The 23997-nt window shown below is 37.3% G+C and overlaps 1 protein-coding gene across 5 annotated transcripts in view; it reads right to left on the bottom strand.

The window, feature by feature from the left end:
* MPP7 (MAGUK p55 scaffold protein 7) overlaps positions 1 to 23997 on the bottom strand; it is a 242308-nt gene that overhangs the window by 29788 nt on the left and 188523 nt on the right. For all 5 annotated transcript variants that reach the window (XM_070254737.1, XM_023632090.2, XM_070254736.1 and 2 more), the window contains one exon: positions 7072 to 7242. In XM_070254737.1, coding sequence (XP_070110838.1) covers positions 7072 to 7242 — 171 coding nt within the window. The remainder of the gene's footprint in view (positions 1 to 7071; positions 7243 to 23997) is intronic.

The raw sequence follows: 23997 nt of genomic DNA, 5'->3' as shown, positions 1-23997 counted from the left end.
GAGCAATGACCACACAGAAGAAAGTGACTAACAGGAAACACTTTGGAAGGACAGTTACATGTACTGACCCTGGCTGTCACCAGATTCCACTATGGAATGTCCTGCTCCTCAGAAGGCCACAGCAAGGGTAAGGGTGGGATTCAGTAAGTAAAAATTACACCATACCAGAAATTGCTCCAAAATAGGGAAATAAACTGCTAGGGGCTAAAGAGCTTCAAATAGAGTTTTTTCATATAGGAATTTCAGAATAAAAGCTAAAAATAATAATAAATCAGTTGATCAAAACAGACAAACCAAACCTAAAATATCACTGAGCAAATCCTGAACAGCAGATTAAGACAATACTGAAAGTTTTAAAACCACCATTATAACACATGCATGACAAAGCACAAAACAGAAGTGTGATAAGAAAAGTAGAAAATCCAAATAAATTGCAGCCAGTTCACAACTGCCGACAAAGGAAGGTAATGGCAGCCGAGCCCATTCAAACAGAGCAACCAGGCTTTGCCCGAGTGTGCACAGTGCAGGGCACCTCACTACCTCTGCGTTATAACTGGTAGCAATAGGTGAAAAGCAAAATGCACTCCCTAATTAAGCTGGGCCAGCAGCACCAGCATCACCTGGGAATTTGTTAGAAATGCAGAATCTCTGGCCTCACCCCAGGCTACCCAGCAGAAACTGCATATTAACAAGATCCCCAGGTGACTCAAATGTGTGTTAAAGTTTGAGAAGCCCTGGAGAAGGGGCTGGAGGCCAAGGGGAGGCAGAAGGGCTCCTCCCTCTGGATACTCTGAGATTGTTTCTGTCCATGCCCCCAAAAAACTACTGAGAGGCAGCCTGAGATCTGAACACAGAGCAGATAGTGAGATCAAGCCCAGAGCCTTTTGTGGGTGGCTGGGAGAATTACCCTAGGTGGGCTGCTGAACATGTGGAAAGACCAGGAAAATCAGCCTAGGATACCTTAGGAAGAGTTGGCGAATTTTAAGGAGAAGGAAAGTGAAACAGTAATGCCAGTACAACGAGGGCCATGCCTGGATAGCACAGGGAAGGCCGAGCAGAGCCAACAAGCTTGCTGACCTGACCCAGGGAGACCCAAAGTGGAAAGAGCCGGGCTGAGGCCCTGAAGGTGGGCAGGATTTATGTGAACAATGGATGCTCTTGGTACACTCCGATCTAACCCTTCACAAAATGTGGAGGTATGTGTCAGGAAAATGAGTGGATGGGCCCTAAATCAAAGGGAAAAAAAGAAAAGTAGGAAATTTGAGATCCAGCAAACAGTGTCAGCACAACCCTGATTTTACAGATTGGACACAATATTCCACAGTGAGATAAGAAAGAAGGTTCTGGTCTTGAACTGTTTGGGTCTGAATCAGCTCCAGGACTCAGCAGCTATGGGATCTTCAGCAAGTAACTTACCTATCTCTGTGCTTCAGTTTCTTCGTCTGTAAAATGGGGATAATAAAAGCATTGACCTCACAGTCATGGTGAGGACTGAATGAAATGACACCTGCACAGCCCTTCGCACAGTGCCTGGCACTCAATACATATTGGCTGCTGCTATTACCAGAGTGGAGAAAGGACAGGACTCACTTGAGAAGCAAGTTAAAATTTAAAAATTCAGTTGGGATCAGCAGAGGGTAATGAAAGATTATAGTTAGATCTCAGTAGTAAAGAAATCTAAGTAGTAAAAAGGGATAGTCTGGTTCTCACTGAAGTCATGCAGTTTATTTACTCAAGGCCTGGAAAACTCCAAAGACTGAGGAAACACTAGTGGCGGAGAAGCATGTAGCAAAAGAAACCTGAATCTTCACTCACTGTACCTTTGCATCAACATTTAGCGTCTCCAGTTTAGGAATATCTTGAGGGTTACACTCCTTTTGGAGATAAAGGGAAATCTCCCGAGAATCAGGCCTCAGAAACTTAAGGAATTCCACGCAAGAGACAGAGAAAGAGCAGCCACTGCAGTGTAAGTGACATCCTGGGGCTAAAAAAGCTATATATGATCCTGCTGGGAAGGTAAAAATAAGGTGATGAGCACACAGTTTGTCCGTTAGAAAAGTAACAAGGTCCATGTTCACTTCAGAATCCAGGTGCCAGGAACCCAAAGATCAATGGGCAAAAGGGATTTAGGGCAAGTTAAGTGCCCACAATTAAATTAACCTCTTCATTGAAGATTTCAGCCAGATGAGTTTTGGTTGAATGATTGTGGACCTAGACAACTAGCACTCAGGTAAAGCAGAAGCCAAAATACCTCAGACACTCTCTGATTTTTGGCTGACAATGGGATGCTGTAATACATATTTCTGGGAGCATTGTTCTACTTTAAAGAGTAGTTGAGACGATGCTTGTGGTATTCTTCTGTCCTGATGACCCTCTGAAACTATGAGTAGGAGACATTATCTTACCCAATTTTGAGGAGGCTGATTAAGCTATGCAAGTGAGAAGGGCAAGCTGTGTCTGTGAGAGGAGTTTAAAGCTTTGGGGAGTTCTAGCTCCACTCCAGTGGAGCCCAACACTGCTGTCTCCCCACTGATTACAACCAACGCCTCTGGACAGCACAGGAAAAGCAACAACCTGAGGACTCTGAAAAGCAAACACAGGCAGGCAGAGGGGAGAGGGAAGTCGGGTCTGGAGAGGTGACCCCCAAAGAGAGGAGGTTTCCTGTTTTACTCTTCCTCTCTCTGCTTGGGGTTTGCCCAGAGGATGAGTCTTCATCTCAGAGCTGCACAGCGAAGCAGGGGACCCAAGAGGTAAGACCCCACAAAAGTTGTGGGCTCACCTCTAAGCTGTGCCTGAGCGAGATGAGCCCAAAGCAGCATAACAAAGGCTTTGAGAAATGAACTAAAACTGACACCACTGAAAAGTCTCTGACTAACTGAAGTGTCACGTGCATGGAACAGACACAATGTAGCACAGCAATGACTTGAAAACTGAACTGAGGCATGTAGACTGAGCCTAATCAGACTGATAGCCTACTTAAAAAAAATTACCATTTTCCAGAGGAATATAATAAGACCCAAAGGCTATACAAAATGATGTTTAAAACGTTCAGGATACAGAACAAAAGTTATTTACATACAAAGAGCAAGGTAAAGGTGACCAATTCTCAAGGAAAAATATAATCAACAGATGCAACCCCAAGATGACCCTAATGTTGAAATTATTCACAACAATCAAGCAGCCACCTTAACTAAGATTCACAAGGCGAACAGAAAAAGATTATACCATGCAAACAATAAACAAAAGAAAGCTTGAGGGGCCAGCTCGGTGCCTCAGTGGTTAAGTTCTGCTTCGGCGGCCTGGGGATCGCCATTTCAGATCCCAGGTGAGGACTTGGCACGCTTGGCAAGCTGTGCTGTGGCAGGTGTCCCACAAATAAAGTAGAGGAAGATGGGCATGGATGTTAGCTCAGGGCCAGTCTTCGTCAGCAAAAAGAGGAGGATTGACAGCAGATGTTAGCTCAGGGCTAATCTTCCTCAAAAAAGAAAGAAAGCTTAAATGGCTATGTTATATAACACACAAAATAGATTTCAGAAAAATCCAGGGATAAAAAAAGGACATTACATAATATGACAGTCAATTCATTAAGAAAACATAATACTCCTAATTGTGTATCCACCTAACAGGGCTTCTAAATATATTAAGCAAAAGCTGACTGATGTGACAAGAGAAATAAACCCACCGTTATAGAGAATTTAACACTCCTCTGCCAACATTTAACAGAACGAGTAGATTAAAAACTAGTAAGAATATAGAAGACCCGAATAACATTATCACCAACTTGACTTAAATAATACATATAAAACACTGTATCCAACAACAACAGAATACACACTCTTTTTAGGTACACACAGAACATTCAATGATGTAGACCACATTCTGGGCAAAAAAATTCACTGTTTTTGGACAAATTTAAAAGAACTGAAATCATACAAAGCATATTCTCTGAACATAATGAAATTAAAGAAGAAATCAATAACAGAAAGAGATCTGAATAATCCCCAAATATTTGGAAATTAAATAACACACTTCTAAACAACTTAAGGATCAAAGAAGTCACAAAGAAAATTAGAAAATATTCTGATCTGAATGGTATGTTATAAAAACACAATAGATCAAAATTTGTAGGATGCAGTGTTCAGAGGGAAATTTAAATTCACGACCATTAATACTTAAATTTTTAAAAAAGGGTTTTGAGTCAATAATCTACTAGAAAAACAGAAAATTAAATAAATCTAAAGTAGGCAGAGGAAGGAAATAATAAAGAGCAGAAATCAATGAAATTGAGAAAAGAAAAAAATAGGAAAAAATTTTAAAAACATAAAGCTGGTGTTATGACAGATCAATAAATTGGAAAAAGAGCTAAGGTAGGTAGACTCGAAGAAGGCCAGCAATGATCCTCTTCTCCTGTTTTTCACACCTTTGTGCAATTCCTTCACCTTGAATGTGAGCAAAATCTGTGATTTGCTTCTAACCAACAGAATATGGGATGTTTTCTGTCACAGAAAGGTGATGGGATGTCACCTTCGTTGATTAGGTTACATAAGATTGTGACTTTCGTCTTACTAGCAGAATCTCTCTATTTCCTTCTCAGTGTACACATCTTGATGAAGCAAGCCACCACGTTGCAGATGCCCATATGGCGAGGAATTGAGGGTGGCCTACGAATTCTGCCCACAACCACATGGTTTCGGAAGTAGATCCTTTATCAGTACAGCACTCAAATGAGAGCCCTACCCTGGGCCAAGACACGACTGCAGCCTTCTGAGAGACACTGAAGCAGAGTACCCAGCTAAGCCGTGTCCAAACTCCCCAAATTCTGACCTGCAGAAACTTTCAGATGATAAATATGTGCTGTTTTAAAGTCACTGAGTTTGTAATAACTTGTTGTACAGCAATAGATAACTGATGTTAAGAGTGAAGACACAAATTACCAATATCATGAATGAAAGTGGGGACATTACTACAGACCTTACAGAGAGTTCAAGGATAATAAGGGAATATTATCAAAAACTTTATGCTTACATAGTTGGCAATTTAGGGGAAATGCACACATTCCTTCACAGACACAAACTGCCAGAGCTCACTCAAGAAGATAACGTGAATAGTTGTGTGTCTGTGTGAGTGTGTATAAAGGTTACAGAGGTGCACTCTCTTGCACGCCTCCCTGTTCCCCTTCCCTCCCCCTCTCTCTCTCTATATATATTCATCTTTTAAAAGAAATTAAATTTGTAGTTAAAACCTCCCAAAAAAGATGGCTCCAAGACCAGGTGTGGTTGCACTGGGGAATTCTACCAAACGTTTAAAAAGAAAATAATACTAATTCTACAAAAACTCTCTCCCAGAAAAGTGAAGAGGAGGAAACACTTCCCAACACATTTTATGAATATAGCATTATCTTGATACAAAAAGCAGAAAACATATTCTAAGAAAATTACAGGCCAGCAAATTGAATGTAGTACTATACAAAGGCTAATCCATCAGGACTTAGTGGAGTTCAGGCTGGGAATGCAAGGCTCATTCAACACTCAAAAACCAATGAGTGCAATTCACCACTTCAACAGATCAAATAAGAAAAACCATATAATTATCTCAATATATGCAGAAAAAACCATTTGACAAAATTCAATGTCAATTTGTGATAAATATTCTCAGCAAACCAATAATAGAAGGGAATCTTCCTAACTTGGTAAAAGGCATCTATAAAAAAACTATAGCTAATATCATACTTCCTGGTGAAAGACTGAATACTTTCTCCCTAAGATCAAGAACAAAGCACAGATGTCTGTTCTCATCACGCCCATTCACCACTGTACTAGGGAGCCTAAAGTAAGGAGAGAATACAATAAGGCAAGAATAAAAAATAAAATTCCTACAAAGAATGAATAAAATTGTCTCTATTCACAAATAACAGGATCATCTAATGCAAAAAATTTCAAAGCATTTCCAAAAAAGATACTAAGAATTTCCTTAAGGAATTGTAGGGAGGGGTGATACCTGCATTTCGTACTATTTTAACAGAACTCCATGATTACTTCAAACATGCATGAGGCCAGCATTCCCACATTCCCCTTTTCCTCTGGAAGATTCTAGGGAGTGGCTATTTCCTTTCCATAACCATCAACTATCTTTAGTTGCTCTTGACTAGGATTTACTTTTATTCTTCCCTGGATAACTATTCAGACTCAGAGTTTATCCTCATCTATCTTCCCTCTCTCACCCCTGAGGAACGGGTTTTTATTGTCAGCACCTATAAGAAAGAAAAAAAGGGAAACTTTATTCACTTTCCTCTTTCAATTAGATCCCCTAGGGAAAACCAAAAGTTACATATTACATAGGAGTAATAATAAGTCCCCGGCTGTAGACAGAGCCATCTAGATTTAAGGGGAACAGGCGTCTCTCTCCTCAGGTGAGGAGCAGACCTTGGCTGAAGAGCAAGGGATGCAACAGGGATAGAGGAGATGCTGCTGTCACCAAAGTTTTAAAGAAACACAAACTAGGATGAGGTGGAGTAACAGGGAAGCTGTGATTGTTCATGTCCATGAAGGTCAGACAAGATAGATGCTAGATCGTTAATGTGCGTCAAACCAGCCAACGTTTACAGAAATCCTCACATACCACATACTTACTAACTACATACCTCAAGCAGTTTTGTTAACTGAGCCTCCGGCTTTAAATATCCTAGAACTCTGCTAAAATGGTTTATTTCACTAAAGGTCTAAATGCCACAGAAAGTGATACCATAGCTACTGCCTCAAAATGAATTGAAAGAAACATATTCGTTTCTATTATTTAGTTACCCTGATATGCTTAACATACTGCGATGATGTCTGCTATTCCCTCTCTTACAGAGGTCCCACTAAATGTCAGTACCATTCTTCACAGACACCTTAACAGTCTCCGGAAAGTCACATGAAGTGCAAAAGACTAACGATTTCACTTAGAGACCCAACCAAAGATGTTCAAGATGAGACCTTTTAGCTTGATCACTTCAAGCGTGATGCTCTCCGATGTTAAATTCTTACTATCTTACTTATTTCATCCGAATTACACACAAAAGCAAACACTTACCAACCAACACAACAAGTCTGTATTTCTCATGAGTTTGTCGCCGATAGGGGGTGACTTCCTCATATGTGGGTACATCAGCTGTGTCATACTGATCACTCTTCTTGCATTCATACATGGATTTATTTGTTTTCTTATCTTTTCTACTAAGACGGAAACTTCTTCTAAAACCAGCTGCAAGTACAAAAAAAAACACATATTTTTAGCAACAACTGAAAAAAGAAACCCCCAAAAAACAAAAATAAAAACACCCTCAAAGTTGGGTCGGATTTTATTTACCATAATATCATTACCAGTGCAGTTAGTAAGAGGAAAAAAAAAAACCCAGATATTACACAATCTCATTACAACAACAATTTATAAGAGAATCATCTAACATTTAATTATATAGTTATAATAATGTAAATTTTATTTGGTTCTAAATCATAAAGAATTCTTTCCAGAAATCAATGAGTAAAATAACTATGTTATAAAACAAAATAAGAAAGTCAGAAATCATAAAGATATGGACTGACTGATGAACACGTTTGATAAGAAAAAGTTAAAAGCACTGTGAAAACACTTTAAATATAGATGATGAATTCTCTCATTTATAAATACTAGGATATTTCATATTATATTCTAAGCATAGCCTAACGACATACCTGTGGCACAGACAGCATCTATTGTTAAATAAAAAGAAAGCACAACGTCAAACATGCCAATCATGGATCAGGCTGATAGAACCGGCCTGTCACTAAGAGCAAGTTACTTAACTGTTATGAGACTCCAGGAGGTGGAGTAAACGCCCAGCCTCAGGTTTTTTTCTCCTATGGAAATTCTACAGTTTTATAATTTGAAGCCTACTGAAATTTGGAAATAAGTTTCATAGTTTCAATACTCTTATCAATAGGTCATAGGATCTTTTACTAAAATAATTTTTTAAATACTTAAATAAGTTGTCTGCTTAAAGAGCCCTATTGAGCTCATTATTATCATTTAATACGTGAGCTTAAAAAGCTTAAGCAAAAGTTCCTTTTCTCAGTCAACTCCCATTTCATTCTGCTTGCTTTTCATGTTGTTGCATCATTCTGGTTTTATTTCCTTTCCAGAATAGTGATGTTTACCACACACACCATTTGAGAATTCAATAAGGTGTACGCTCAATTCTCGACGTAACCAACCTTTACAGTCTCTCAAAATCCAGACTTTAAGGGAGAGAAAACAGTTTGCTTATTAAAACATTATATATATTCTATATCAGCTCCATGGTACAAAACAAAATGTGAGTACATTTTAATGTATATATTCTTTAAAAAGAATATAGATCAAATTTGATAAGTAGAAAATTTAAATAGAGGCATTTTATAATAAAATGCAAGAATGTAATAACTGATCTGTATAAGTTTTAGGGAACATAATGAAGAATAATTATTACCACTGGACTTAAGAAATTAATAGAATTCAAAATAAAGGCAATATTAAAAAACAATTATCAATGACTATGGAGTTATATCACTCACTTTCTAGATTCACAGTTTAATAAAAATCAATTAAGATATTAAGAATGGAGTGATAAAAGTTCATCTGATAATATATTCCCTCCTGTGGCCCAACCAAGAGTCATTCTGATTTTGAGGAGATACTCAGATTATTTGAGGGGAAAGATTTATGAAGGATTTAAAGTAGGGAAGATCATCACTCTAAAACTCTCTTATCAAAGGCAAAAGGTAAAGAGGAAAAAGTGAACAGGACAAGTGAGGAAACACATCAGAATTTTACAAAGAAAGATGACATTCCAGGGAAGCAAAAGGGGAAATGTGCCATGCTGGTCCCAGGATGAAGAAAAGATGTGTGAATTCTAAAATCACACATGCGGACGGAATTTAGACTTCAATGTAAAGGATCAGAAGACAAGTTATTATTTTTTGTTTCTCTTGTTTTTTAGGATGTTGGGAAAGATGCATGAGAACCTGGAAAAAGGATCCTGTATATCTGAGAATCCTCGCAACACCAGCCAGGAGGAGCTGGGAGCCTTACAACTCCTTCCCACGCGGCAGCACAGTGGTCCTCAGACAATCATCTCTTCCTGACTCGCAGAAATCACTTATGCTGTCCCCACCCCAACTCTGTCATCTGTGACTGTCAGCCCAGACTGGAATCCATATAAGATGGCTTCTGGTTTAGCACAAAAATTACACATTAGTTATCCTAACTTTTCTACACTGGTATTTCATAATTTCAGGTTCCCGGGGTTCTTGTCTCAAAGAAGGCAATTATAGGAGAAACAGGTAGAACTAGAAATTCCTTCACGATTATTCCTTGTATGGCAGGAGGGTTTTCCTAAAGTCACTACAAACTTTTGGCGCAGGAATGGATCTCACTAGGACATAAATGCCTCATCCAAAGCAAATAAGGTCCAAAAGGGAAAACCTGAAAACTTCAGTCCTGAATTTCCATGAAAGTTTTTACCTAATTGAGTCTTTACACTTAACTGAAGTTTTTACTTTCATCATAAACATAGAGAGATAGCGGGGAAGAGAGAGAAGGTAATCAGATTTGAAATGTCGGGGTCTATGGCCATCAGAAGTGAGAAGCGTGATCCACGGGATGGTTTGGTGACGTCAGTTGTACAGAATAGGTGCTCAATAACAGTTTTTTAAATTGAAGTCATTTGAAAAGGCAACAACAAAAACCCTCCTATTGTTCCTGTTTCATTTTCTCAATGTAAATTTCAACAGAGAAAGCAGGGCACATTTGGTATTTTCGCAAGAGAACATTCTAAGGGGCAGACAAAAGGACAAAACACCGCGTCCACGAAGGCGCAGAGCTGGAAGGAACTCTGGCAGCCAGCCCAGCCTGCTCTGTCCCTGCTCCGGGCCAGCACCGACGTCACTCACTGCATGCGCCCACGCACCGTGACACGGTCCTGACCTCATTCACATCAGTTTTCCAGGTGGCGACTACCAAGAAAGTGGAATTCCCGCAGGTTTTGAGGCTGAAGTGCCTTGACCCAATATGCTCGTTTACAAAACCAGGGGGGAGAAGGCAGCAGGTGTCCACACCAGTCCTAGCAGCACAGCAGCATCCCTGAGTGTTAAAAAGCAAAGACCAGAAGCAGACAGGTCTGCGGGAGCATCTGGGTTCTGCCTCTGACTTAGTTACCAGCTGTGAGACTTGCCAACTTTAAGGCTCATTTTCTCATCTTTAAGATGCAGATAATAATAGCATCTATCTGGCAGGGTTGTTAAGGATTAAACGCTTCCTGTAAAGCATTTTGGCTCAGGACCTAGCACATGTTAGCTGTAGGTCAGTTCTTGACTTATGTCTCCAACTAATTGAAAGTACCTGGAAAGCAGAAACGCACTATACATCCCTGTGTTCCCAGGGCACAGAGTGCAGCAAGAAGGGAAAAATAAATTAAAGGGCTTATTAATAAGTTTTCAATTGGCTAATGTTATAAAAGAGAAAAAATATTGAAATTAAAGCCAGATCTAAATATGCTAAATATCAAAAGTAGCTTCTTAAACTAGTAAGGCATTTTAAAGAAACACAAAGAAAGATTTAGTATGTATCAACTCTCCTTTTTGTAGATAATCTCTCTAGGGATGTATGTTATTTCTGTACTATATTTAAATTTAAAGAGCATGCTTCCTTTCCGTTTTCCTTACTCATCATGATCCTTTACTACCCTGATCCACATATACCTATAGATGCTATACCACACAACACATATATGCATACACAAAAGCATACACACATATACAATTATACGCATACGCACAGACACAGAGTAAGAAAACAAGAAAAACTCCCAACCCAGAGCAAGCAATGAAACACCCAGAACAGAGGACATGACAAAAGGTATGAAATCTAGAGTACTCACTTGTGATTTATTCCTCAAACCAAAAAGAGCAAAAACAAAAACACAAAACCAGACTATTTTCCTAGACTCTATCCTCCACGGGTAGTCAGAGGTGATGGCACATTTGGCATGTCCTTCAAGACAGTAAAGAAACTGTCATTTCCAAGTAACAGTCAGCGATGTGTCACTATACCCGGGCTCAGTCGAAGTTTACAGGAGAGCAAACTCCATGTCAGGAAAAGGGGTTAATCATTTCTTGCCTTCAGGTCTTATGTGGTTCCCTTATTAAAAGGCAGATCAAAAAATGTATACGTAAACTGAAAGTCAGTAGAAGGTTCTTTGAGGCAAATGTGAATAAATAACCTAGAACCTATTTAATTTCAGGTCATTTTCAGTGCACAAGTCTTAGCAAGAGCTGGCTTCAAAAAAGAAGAAAGGCAAAGGACCAGTAACAAGGAATTTGGAGTAAGGGAACAGTTTTACACAAAATATATTTTTCCTTATATTTCACATTTCTGTAATTTATAATTAGCTCAACATTTTTATGGACAGGCTTTTTCCAGAGCGCTTACCCACAGCTGCTAGAGATTTGTGTTTTTTAAGGGAACAGCACGTTCACTTTATTACAATAGGAAAGTGACTTTACAGGAAGACTACAGCTGCAGGTCAGCCCTTAATCACAAGGAGACACTGCTTATCTAATATTTTCCAGGAGAAATAATTTACGACGGCTTGCTAACTTATCACTTAATTGTATAGCTTTGTCTAAAGTAAATTTAAGTTGCTCGTCATTTGCTCCTTATTTCAATACGACTGCAATAAACATCCCAGTACATTCCCTTTATTCCACGTCCCCGATGATTTCATTAGGACAAATTGCTAGAAGCTAGACAGATCTTGTCCAGATGCTTCTCAGATCGGTCAATAACAAGGTACATTTCCACTAGCAGTAAGTACAACGGCCGTATTACCATTCTCTCATAAAAGGACTTCTAGTCACTTTAAAATCTTTAGTGACTTGACAAGAGAAAAATTGTGTATCATTTCATTTTAACTGCCAGTAGAACTGAACTTTTCTTCATGTTTATTACTCATTTGCATTTCTTATTTCTTCTGTAAATTGTTGGTTAATACACTTTGATCCCTTTTTGATTAGGGTTTTCATAAATACACACACACACACGTATCTTAAAACATTCATGTGTTTGAATCTGTGAATTTCTTTCCTTTGTTATTTCCACCGTTTTTATGACTTTCCTAACCTTAGGTCTGATAAACATGCACCTACATTTTCTGAAGTTTTAAAAAATGGGTTACATGGCTTTACACTTAATTTTTTTTATCCCATCTGGAATCACTCAGCTGTAATCATGAGATCAAGCTTGTGAAGTGAGACCGTAACTTCGTATTTTTCTAAATAATTAACCAATGGTCCCAGAAATACTTACTGAACAGTCCTTTCACTACTTGATGTTGATACATATGTTGTAGTGAAGTACTAGGTTTTTATTACTACGTCATGACAAGAAAAGGTGACTCTTGGTCTGAGTTTGGATAATTCTCTAATTAATAACATCGGTACCCAAACAGCAGCAGTAGTGGTGGTGTTCCTGATAACTTACTGAGAGCTTACCAGACGACAGACACCACTTGAAGCACTTTATATGGATTAGTTCATTCAATTTTCATAGCAACCCAATGAGGTGAGTATAACCATCCACGTGTTTAGCAATCTTAGTGTAATAAAAAAAAAAAAAAGATTCCCAAGGCTTTGGTTAAAATATTAAATGAGGGAAAAAAGTCAAGAAGGAAGTCTGAAATGTTACTCTACATACATAAATGTATAATAAAAAAAAAGATGAGTCTTTTATGAAATAATTTAATGCAAAAAATTATGAAAGAGGAGATGTTTAATTTAGGGATTAAAAATATGTTTTTTACCCATTAAAAGACATATTTTTTCAAATATAATTAAGTACAGTTTTGATTCTCCTCTGTATTCAAGATGATGTATGAAATACAAAAATATATAAAATAGTGTCACTGCTCTCAAAAAGCTCCCGATCTACTAGGGGACATAGAAATTATTCCCAAATATTTGTAATTTAAGGGGTTTCACAACATAGGTTCATGACTAGAAACTAAGATTTTTAGCAAGTACTCTAATCAACAGACATGATTTGACTTTGACATTTCTCTTAAGCAAAAAAAAAAAAATTAAACCGAGGCAATTATGATTTGGTCATTTTCAAAGCTTCCTTACTACGCTGTATTTATATAACACCATTCATCAAAAGAACATTAAATTTAATGCTTACATATGTAAAGTAATCATTGGTTATTAAAATAAGCTTAATATTGTAGACAAATATTATACCTATCTATCCTCTAATTTCAGATGTTAGCGATATTTTTAACAGTAAAAAAATTTGGAAGCACCCGAAATACACAAAAGTATGGGGATGATTACATTATGAAACACCTCTTCAAAGAAATGGGGTTGAAGCCATTAAAATTGTAATTATAAAGCTATACAGCAGCATAGAAATGCATTTGATATAATAATAAATGGAAAGAACTTGACAGAATAGTCATACTTACACTACGAGTTTTATCTTTTTACTATATAAAAATTGGTATGGATACAGAAATATAGAAGAAAATGTATAAAAATAGACAATGCTTGTGTTAGGGAGAGACGGCTGTAGGCAATTATTTTGTTCTGTTTTTCAAGCATTCCATAACATTACATAATTTTATAATTTGAAAAAAATCCCACAAAAACACAGAGTTCATAATAATATGAACAACCGAACAAAACGAAATCCAGTATTAGCAGATGTATTTGTGGTTCTATCAACATATAAAAGAAAATACATTTTGACTATGTCTCAAAGGCAGGGTCTAGTCTTCTATATTTGGAAATGACTATGGGTAAGAGACCAAGTTTTTATATTCATAATAGTTAGAGACAGCCAATAAACTAAAATATAAAAAAGCAATGAAAGTAAAAACAAGAGAAAACAATTTTTAAAAAAAATGAGAATATAGTACAAGAACTAAAAATCAAAGGTCAAGGAAGATACATAGGGAACCAGCAGTCTCACCTAAGAAGTGAAGAAGATAAAAGAAAAGCAGTCAGGGTTTTGAAAACTTACAACCAAACTAATGAAACTGATGTGAAATCTTTTTTAAAATCACAAGTTGTTATCATATTCTTTGGCTCCCCTAAATAACTAACTTCAGTGGAAATTTATAATGTAAATATTTATCATTCTAATGATGTCACTTTTTCATAAAATGTTGACCTTTGAGATGGGATTTTATAAAAAGCACATGATCCCTTTAGGAACAAACATGTCCATTAATACAAAAGGTCCTCAAACAGGGTCAAGGAAACTCACCACCAACACTAACAGCCTCAGAAACCACACGTGAACGAGAGTGAAATGGGACCTGCCCTTCGTTAACTCCAAGAAAATAAATACTATTATGTTACCACCGGCAATTTTCACGTGGGACAGTTTCAATCTTTGGTTACGATTCTTTTAACATCAGATATTATGCATTCGTGATGTTTATGATAATAATAAGCTTTTAATATGTTTAAACTTTATAGATGTTTGTAGAAGGGGAAGAGCCTCAGGGAAATCTGCCTGAATCATAACAGAGCAATACTGGTCACAGGTAACTCAAAACTCAGAGATTCACACTAAACTTCTCACTTTTTAAGAAATGCATTTAGTTGAGGCAAAGTCAAGAAAACTGCTTTCTTTCTTAAAAGGAAATAAAAATAAACATTTTCATTCTTTTTTCTCACCTTCAATATACTCAAACGTGGACTTGTTTTAAATTTCAGAGAACTGCCAAAACCAATGTATGAAAATTATTTTTTTTCATCTTAAAACACTGGGTTAATTTGACCAAGAAAATATTTAACTAGTTCAATAGTTTCATTAATTACAAGGAAGAGAAAATTTTAATATAAATGAACTTAAGATTAAAAAAAATATGTAGACATTAATAAAAACCAAACCTCTGGAAATTATTATACACTGTTAGGCTTCTGACAACAAAACATTGAAAATTCCCATTAAAATAAACATTTTTAATATAATGCCAACATTGTTATAATGATATAAAACATAACAGACACGTAAAAACTATGTAGTAACACGATCCTAAGACAAAATTATTGCTGAAATGATGCTCCCATAGTCTGCCAGTCATAAAATTATTCCAAAGACAATGGAGGATAATTAAGAACATCTTAAATTGACAAATAAGTAAACATCTTGGGAGGAGGTTTAAATTGACAAGAAATGTCAATACAAGACTATGAAAGTTACTGAGATCTGAAGAGGCTGGGTTGGCCAGCTTCTATATTCATCTTATAAAACAGTGTCAGGAAAAAAAAGTCACCAAAGAAATATGAACATTATCATGAATTATATTACCCATACATACGCTAATTTTGTATATAAAGGGGGAAAAGGTTTTTGAACAAATCAATAGAAAATTCATCTCTGGATGTTGCTCTCAGTAAAATGTAAAGAAACGTTCGAATGCTATAAATATCCTTGAATCTTTCAGCTCATCTCAAGCTAAAACAAAGTAACTAATGAAATCATGGAAGCTAATATAAGATAGCAATTCGCAATTTCCAAGAAAAAAAATTACTTAGGTCTTAAAAAGTTTTCCTGATATCACTGACAATTTATTTTTAAAGCAAGCACAGCATTACAATAAAAAAAGAGAAACCATATGAGAATTTAATTTTCTGCCAGCCAGCTAATAAAGAAGAGAGTTGTTACTTATACTTTCAAAATTATGAGAAAATACAGTATGCACACATAAAATTGAATATAAAAATCTAGTTCTGAAAAGAGGGGAAAATTGGATTTGAAATTTTAATATATTTTTCTAAGTTGAGTCTATGCAACCTAAAATTCTCCAAGCAGGAATGGTTTCTTTCTGTCAGAGAAAATATTTCCAAGTAGTATTCCAGACATACTGAGATTACGCAGAGTTCTTTCTTGTTCAAGAAAGAACCTGTACCACTTTTGAAAGAATGCTTATAAATGTTCTTTTTGTATAAATCTTATTTTGGAGGAAAATATTAAGGCAGTATATTTAGACATAGCTGTACTTATCTACATATCATTCTTTAATAAAGTGACTGAATATTGGAGCAAGTGGGAATTTTTACTAGATTTATAAAACAGGCAGTGTAACTTGTTGAGGACCAATGGTGCTTAAACAGAGAAGAAATAAGAAACAGGATTAGGAAAACACACACAGAAGTAGAGATGGGTAAATAATACGATTTAAAGGAAATAACAGCAAACGGACTGTTTTGTTTTTATTGAACTTTATGGTAAACACTTCAGTTAAATAGAAAGAACAGTCTTAACTTACATAAGTCCCAAAACTGATCTTGTTTTAAAAGAATGCATGAAGTACTCCAGCAAGGGCAGAAGTGGAGAAAAATTGATGATTTTTCAGGAAATGATTCAAAAGAAATTATGTTTGAAGACAGATACATGATAAGCACTGTTTTGTGAATTGATTATAACAAGGTTTCTATAATGCATTAACCAGAGGAAAGGCATTCGGTAATTCTTACCAATGTTAAAAAAATTACTCCTCATATGGACTATTTTGTTCTATAGTAGGAGAGAGGAGAGAGAAGCTTTAAAACTGACTATTCTACTATAGAGAAACAATCCCCTTTGGAAACAGACAGACACACACCGCCCAAAAATACACTAACTTCCATACCGTCCACCAAAGCTAAATGAAATTTTCAAGAGCTTAGAGGAGGAAATGAATTACTCCTAATAATTCATACATATATAAATATAAAGTAAATGGTTTGACAATATATATAGGCAGCCCTTGACTTACACTCAACTTTAAAAGGTGTAATGTTCTGCAATTCATATTTACAGCATACTATCAATTTACCTCCACGTTATTATTACAAAATTTTTATGCAAACAACACACAACTTACATTGTCCAGTAAGTGAGCTTTTTCCTTACTTCCATTAACAGTCAAAGCTCTTTTATTGATAAATACCTTGACCTCGAAGAAATGCGGTATGTACACATCAGTAGAATCACACCACGCAGTGTGCTTTCATATCAGTGATAGCTTATTAAATATGGCTTTAAGACATAATTCTTATACAAACAGACATTCAATCCTTGGAGCATTATATGTTAGTTCTTTCAAAGAGTCAACTTAGATCATTTTCACATGGGACGCATTCTTTAAAAATGTAACTGGTCATCAGGTTAATAGCTACTTACATAGGCTGTTTTGTGCTTGATTTTATGCACTTCACACAAAGTGAAAATAATGAAATGTCTCTACTGGGCTGTTGTCCTCATTCAGATGAAGAACATGGGTCTTGGGTCTATAAGTGGACCCAGGCTGTCCTATTTTTGCTCCAAGGGTATTGTCTGCAGGTTAGATTACTTCTGTTTCTCCTCTCCTTCTGTGGACTCAGGAGATACAGTGTGGAGGTGGATGAGGCGCAAAGGTAAGGTTCTAAAATAAGCCATGGTGTCAGAAATTCTTCTAAATAGTCCTTGGAAGAGCCCTCAGGAGAAGGCTAAATTTCTAGGAACTCCCTTGACTCTTTTCCAGAACTCTTCTAGAACTGGATAAAGGTGCCATGTGCCGAGAATGGATATAAACCCATCCTGTGTATGTGGATGTTCTTCAAAACCAGTGGCACCACGACTTACGTGGGAAAGTAGTGGTATCTGTTGGGATCTGATATACACAGAATATTATGGCCCTTTGTATGATGTATGGGAAGTAACTAAAATGCTACAAATCCATTCCATTTTGTTGGCTTGTATCATTTAAATTACTTCTTTTAGTGAGAGAAACATTTGATGTGGAAGACATATCAAATATCCAAAGGGTAAACTTTTCTTCAATGCATGATTATCACAGATTATTAAAGTAGAGTAGGAGAATGGAGAATGTGATGGTTAATTATGTGTGTCAAGTTAGCTAGGCCACAGTGCTCAGATATTTGGTCAAAAATTATTCTAGATATTTCTGTGAAGGTGTTTTTTGGAGGAGATTAACATTGGAGGAGATTACTTTCCACTATGTGGGTGGGCCTCATCCACTCAGTTGAAGGCCTTAATAGAAAAGAGACTAATTTCCCCTGAGCAAGAAGGAATTCTGCCAGCAGACGGCCTTTGGACTCGAACTGCAACTCTTTCCTGAGTCTCCAGCCTGCCACCCACCCTGCAGATTTCAACTTACTAAGCCTCCACAATCACATGATCCAAATCCTTAAAATTGTTTTTTCTCTCTCTTTGTATATATGCGTGTGTGTGGGTGAAAGAGAGTGTGTGTGTATACTGACTAATTGCCTGACTAATACAGAAGATTAGGAGTGAAATATTAAAATCTTAGATTAAACTGACATTTCCTAGTTAGTGTAGAAATCAATTACAACATTTTAGCATCCCTTAGAATAGAGAAAAATCAATAAAGCCAAAATTTGGTTCTTTGAAAGGATCAACAAAATTGACAAACCTTCACCTACACAGGCTAATAAAAAAAAGAGAGCAGACCCAAATTCCTAAAATTAGGAATGAAAGAGGAGATATTACTACTGACCTTGAAGAAATAAAAATTATAAGGGGATACTATGAACAACTGTATGCCAACAAATTAGATAATCTAGATGAAATGGACAAATAACTAGAGAGACACACTCCTGAAACTGAAATAAGAAACAGAAAATCTGTCCAGACTTTTTCACAAGCAAAGAGACTGAACTAGCAACAAAAGACTTCCCACAAAGAAAAGCCCAGGACCAGATGGCTTCACTGGAGAATTCTATTAAATGTTTAGAGAATAATTAACACAATCCTTTACAAACACTTAAAAAATATATGAGAGTAGGGAACACTTCCCACCTCACTGTATGAGGTCAGTATTATCCTAACGCCAAAATCAGACAAAGACGTCACAAGAACAAAAGATCTACAGACCAATATCCCTTACGAATATGAACACAAAATTCCTCAAAATACTAGCAACCCAAACTCAGCAACATATTAAAAAGGATTATACACCATGAGCAAGTGGGATTTATCCTAGGAATGCAAGGTTGAATCAACACATACAAATCAATGTTAACATCACACTAGTAGAATGAAGGGGAAATCCACTTGATTACCCTACCTGATGCAAAAAAAAGGATTTTCTATATACATGATGAAGTAATCTTCAAACAGAGATAGTTTTACCACTTTCTTTCCAATCTGGAGGCCTTTTATTTCTTTTCCTTGCCTAATTGCTTTAGCGAGAACCTCTAGTCCCACATTAAATAAAGTGGCAAGAATGGGCATCCTTGTCTAGTTTCTGATCTTAGGGGGAGAGCATTCATTCCTTCACCATTAAGGATTCTGTTAGCTGTGGGTTTTTAGTAGATGCCCTTGATCAAGTTAAGGAAATTGCCTTCTACTTTTAGTTTGTTAAGTTTCTATCATGAGAGGGTGTTAGATTTTGTCAAATGCTCTTCAACCCAACCAAGCTATCAAAACTGTCAAGGTTGCTGATCACTCCCATACTGCTAAATTGACTGTCAGTTCTCTTCCCTCATCTTATTTGACCTCTCAGCAGCATTTGTCAGACTTGATCACTCCTTCCTCTTTGAAACTTTACTTTCACTTGGCACCTAGAAAATCACACTCCTGGTTTTCCTTCTACTTCGAGTTCTTTTCTTGCCCATATCATTACTCATTTCCTGCTGATCTCATCCAGCCTCAGGGCTTTAAATTTGTTCTAATATTGACGGCTCCAAAACTGTCACTCAACTGAACTCAAGAGCTGGCTCTCCAACATCTCTATTTGGATGCCTTAAACTCAACATATCCCAAACAGAATACCTGACATTCCTCCACCCCAATGCCCTCCTCCACAGTCTTTCTCAACTCAGTAAATGGTAACTCCAACTTGCAGGTACCAAGTTCATCCTTGATTCTCCAATTTGTCTGAAAATCCTCTCAGTTCTGTCTTCAAAACATGTCCAAAATCTCATGTCTTCTCACTACCTGCACTGATAATATCTCGGTTCAAGCCACAATCATTTCCTGCCTGAATTACAACACAGCTCCCTGTTTCTGATCTTGCTCTCTAATAATCCATTTTCAACAGATCAGCCAGAATGATCCTTAAATATATAAGTCATGTTATATCATTGCTCTGCTCAAAACTCTTCAATGATTTCCCATCTCACACAAAATAAGAGCCAAAGAATCTCCCTCAGTCCTCCTCACAGAACCATTCTGTTAACTGGCCAACCTCAATTTCTATCACTTTCTCCCTTCTTGACTCTGCTCCAGCCACACTGGTCTCCTTATTGATGCTCAGATGCATCAGAGCCCTATCTCAGGGCCTTTGCACATGCTTGTCCCACTGCTTGGAATGCTTATTCCCCACACGGCTCCCTTCAGGTTTTTGCTCAAATATGACCTGGGGGAGGCCTTCCTAGATCACCCTATTGAAATCTGAAGCCCCATGTTCCCACTCCGCCATCTCCCATTCCTGCTTTACTTTTCTTCATAGCACTTACTACCATCTAATATAATTTATTTAGTTATCGGTCTCCACACCTACTGTTGACATGGAAACTCTACGAAAGGGTATTTGTTTTGATCTCTGTTGAAACTTGAGTGCCCAGAACAGTCTAGAACATAATAGGCACTCAATAAATATCAGAAAAAAAATCCAGAAATAGCATTATAAGAAAGTTATAGTCTGTAAATACCAGAAGAAAGTGCTACCCACAGCTAAAGTGGTTCTCTTGAGGGAGGACATGGGACTAGGGAGGAAAAGTGAGAAGGACTCCTGTTTTTGGTTGCAAGACTTGCAATAGTATTTGACTTTCCAACCAATTTATTAAACAGAGCCATAGGAAATTGCTGACATTCTATTGTTTTTTGACCTACAAAAACAGCAATTTCACATGCTTCAACCTAATGCATATATTACTTCGATAAAAATATAAATTTAAAAATTTTTAATAATCTTGGTGTGGGGAATACAAAGGAAAATTCAGAAGCTAGAAAGGAAACAATTCACAGATCTGCTTATGTAAAACTTAAAATATCTATATGCTGTAAAACCTGGCATAGAAAAAAGTAAAATTCAATCAAAAGAGCAGAAGAAAATGTGCACAACAGAGAGAGGATAAATATTCATGACACAGAAAAGAGCTCATCAAATTAACAGGAGACCGATAAAGAACTTGGTATTAAAAAAAAATAGGCATTACATGATTATCAAGGAAAAAAAGAAGAAAAACTAATAAGAAAGTCACACTATACTTTAAGGTGTTTACCAAATAATATTTTTACCAAAAAACAATTTTGCCATTTATGTCAGCATATGAGATCTCCTTTAAAAATGCATAGGATCTGCAGGCATTTTGAAAATTTGGCTTTTTGGGGAAAAACGAATTCCACAAAACAGTCAATTTGCTCAATGTATTTGTAACAAAGTAACTCTTTCATAATATAAAAAATAACCAGAGACTCCAATTGAACTTGTTTATCCAGCAAAAGAAACAATTTCAAATCAGTGGTCATCAGTTGAAGCATTTCCTTAAAAGAAGAAACTGTGATCAGAAACACTAGTAATTTATGCCTCCTATTATGACATATCCTTTTTTTAAACACAGGCTTTATTGTATGCTTTTCTTCTCAGGTACCTTGCTAGATTCCTTTATCTCAGTTATACCTAAACGAACTTCTAGGTGCATGAATCTGTGATGGTCTCTTGCTGCACATGTGTCAGAACAAGCATTTAGACCAAAAAGAAATGATGTCATGATATGTGCATATATTAAAACACATTGGCCACATTTCCCCCTTTGCCAGGTACGGAAAGTAAAACTATCATTTCTAAGATGAGGAGTCGAACGGAGCAGAGAACTATACTCTATAATCAGGGCTTGTAAATTCAAAAACCTACAGAAGCCAGATAGGTAGAAAAGTCTTAAATTGCCTTCTGTCAACACCAACATACTCTGCACAACATTCAGTCCTCAAAGAAACAGGCTGTCCTATTTTTCTTTAAATCCTCTGGTCACTTTGATTTCCCCACATTTGAGGACATGGATACAAAGAAATACTTCACTATTATAATACAAGCACCAACACAACTGTTAGGAGAAAGTCTACTGACACTGGTCCCAGCTCTGGCAAGGCAATGGGGGACGGTGCGGGGGAGAATGTGTTCAACTCGGGAGCTTGTGTTCCATTTAAGGAGTGAGTTGTAACTCAGCTCCAGCTATTACCCTAAGGAAATGAAGGCCTAGTTTGGTCAAATCTTTTGTCAAAGGAGTCAGAAATTTTTACATGAAATTTCTCAAATATGTGGGTCTAACAAAAATCTATCTTTTGTCTAAACACAGCCTCGAGTGTCTGTGAGCCACCCATCTGACATGAATTATTATATGATTCATGATATTCCCATGTGCCCTATTTGCATCTGTAACTGGGTGATGGAGAGTGGTCTCTTGGAAGCACCCTCTGACTTTTCCAAAGAAATAACTGTAGTGGCTCGTGGAGTATCTGCATGTATAACTTCACCCGTTAATGCCAATCTCTCTTCTCTAAAGCACTCCTGTGGTCTTAATTCCATCCAGTTTGGCCTGCTTTGGGCCTTTGTTCAACCAATTACTCCCTATCTCAGATATTCAGTCCTTTACCATCAATTCCATCACTTCTGTCTACGTAACTGATCCTACTATCCTCTCACACTAAAACACTCCTACCCTCAACTATAAAAATCGCCTTTAACTCAATTGCTATCTTTCCTTCACTGTCAACTTTGTTACTGCTTGATACCTTGCAATTTGGCTTCCAGTAAAGTTGTTTCTAAGATGTTGTCAGTGACTTCAAGTTGCCAGATCCAAAGGCATTTATCAGAATTCATTTTCTTTGAGCTCTCTAAGGAAACTCATCTTGCCGATCACCTGTGCTTCTGGACTTCGATTTCTACCTACTGATTAAATATTAATTTTACAAAACTCCTATATGCTATAAGAGACACAGATTAAAAACTCATATTTTGTTCTTTGGATAAAACTTTATCCAAAGAACAATGTGAGTACAAAAATCAGGCAAAACTTTAATAAATACGTAAATTACTTAGCCTGACATTGAAGATCTCACGTTATCAAATGTCACACTAAATTTCCAGCCCTGTCATTCACATATCACCCAAACTTAAAAGTGCTTTGTGTTCTGCAACAGTCACCTCTCTCCATGCTGTTGCTTCTACCTTCATCCTCCCTAGTAGTCCCACCTAACCCTTGGTGCCTGTTCTGATGTATCTCTGGTGGGACGGAGCCCCTCACTGCCTCAGGCTGAGGTGATCATCCTCCCTTCTGAATTACAGCATCCTATGTGACACTCATCAGATACTCCCACAGTTATTCCCTGGCTGGATATACACTCACCATCTAATGGACCAAGTATAAGCCCTTAAGGTCAGGGAGAATAGGTACCGCTCTGTTTTTGACAGAGGTAGAAGCTTACAGCAATGGCCGCCCATCTTTTCACATCTCCCTGTCTCCAAGCTCTCAGGTAGTCTCCTCCCACACTGACTTCAGCCTGGCCATGAAACTTGTTTTGGCCAATGGGTCATGAGCAGAAGTGATATGAGCAAAGACTTCAACAGCACTTACACATTGGAGATTGCTTTCCTGTGTTGCCCTCCGAAACCCTGAGACCACTATATGGGCTAGCTCACTGGTGGGTGAAAAGCTATGCGAAACAAAGACAACTTTGCCCAGCTAAGCACCCCAGTCCCCCAGACCAACCAGACCCCAGCCAAACCCCCAGACTGTAAAGATTCGTCAAGCTGACATAGCCCAGAACTGCCCAGCTGACCACAGAACCAGGAGAATAATAAATGCTTGCTGTCTTAAGCCACTGCAGTTTCTGAGGAGGTAAGGAGAGGTGCTAATTGATATACAGAGTACCTGGCACACAGTACTGCTATGAAATGTGTAAAGTATGACTGAAATGTTAACCTCT

This window comes from Equus caballus, chromosome 29 (genome assembly GCF_041296265.1).
Source record: "Equus caballus isolate H_3958 breed thoroughbred chromosome 29, TB-T2T, whole genome shotgun sequence".
NCBI lineage: Eukaryota > Metazoa > Chordata > Mammalia > Perissodactyla > Equidae > Equus > Equus caballus.
This window is presented reverse-complemented; position numbering and strand designations above follow the sequence as displayed.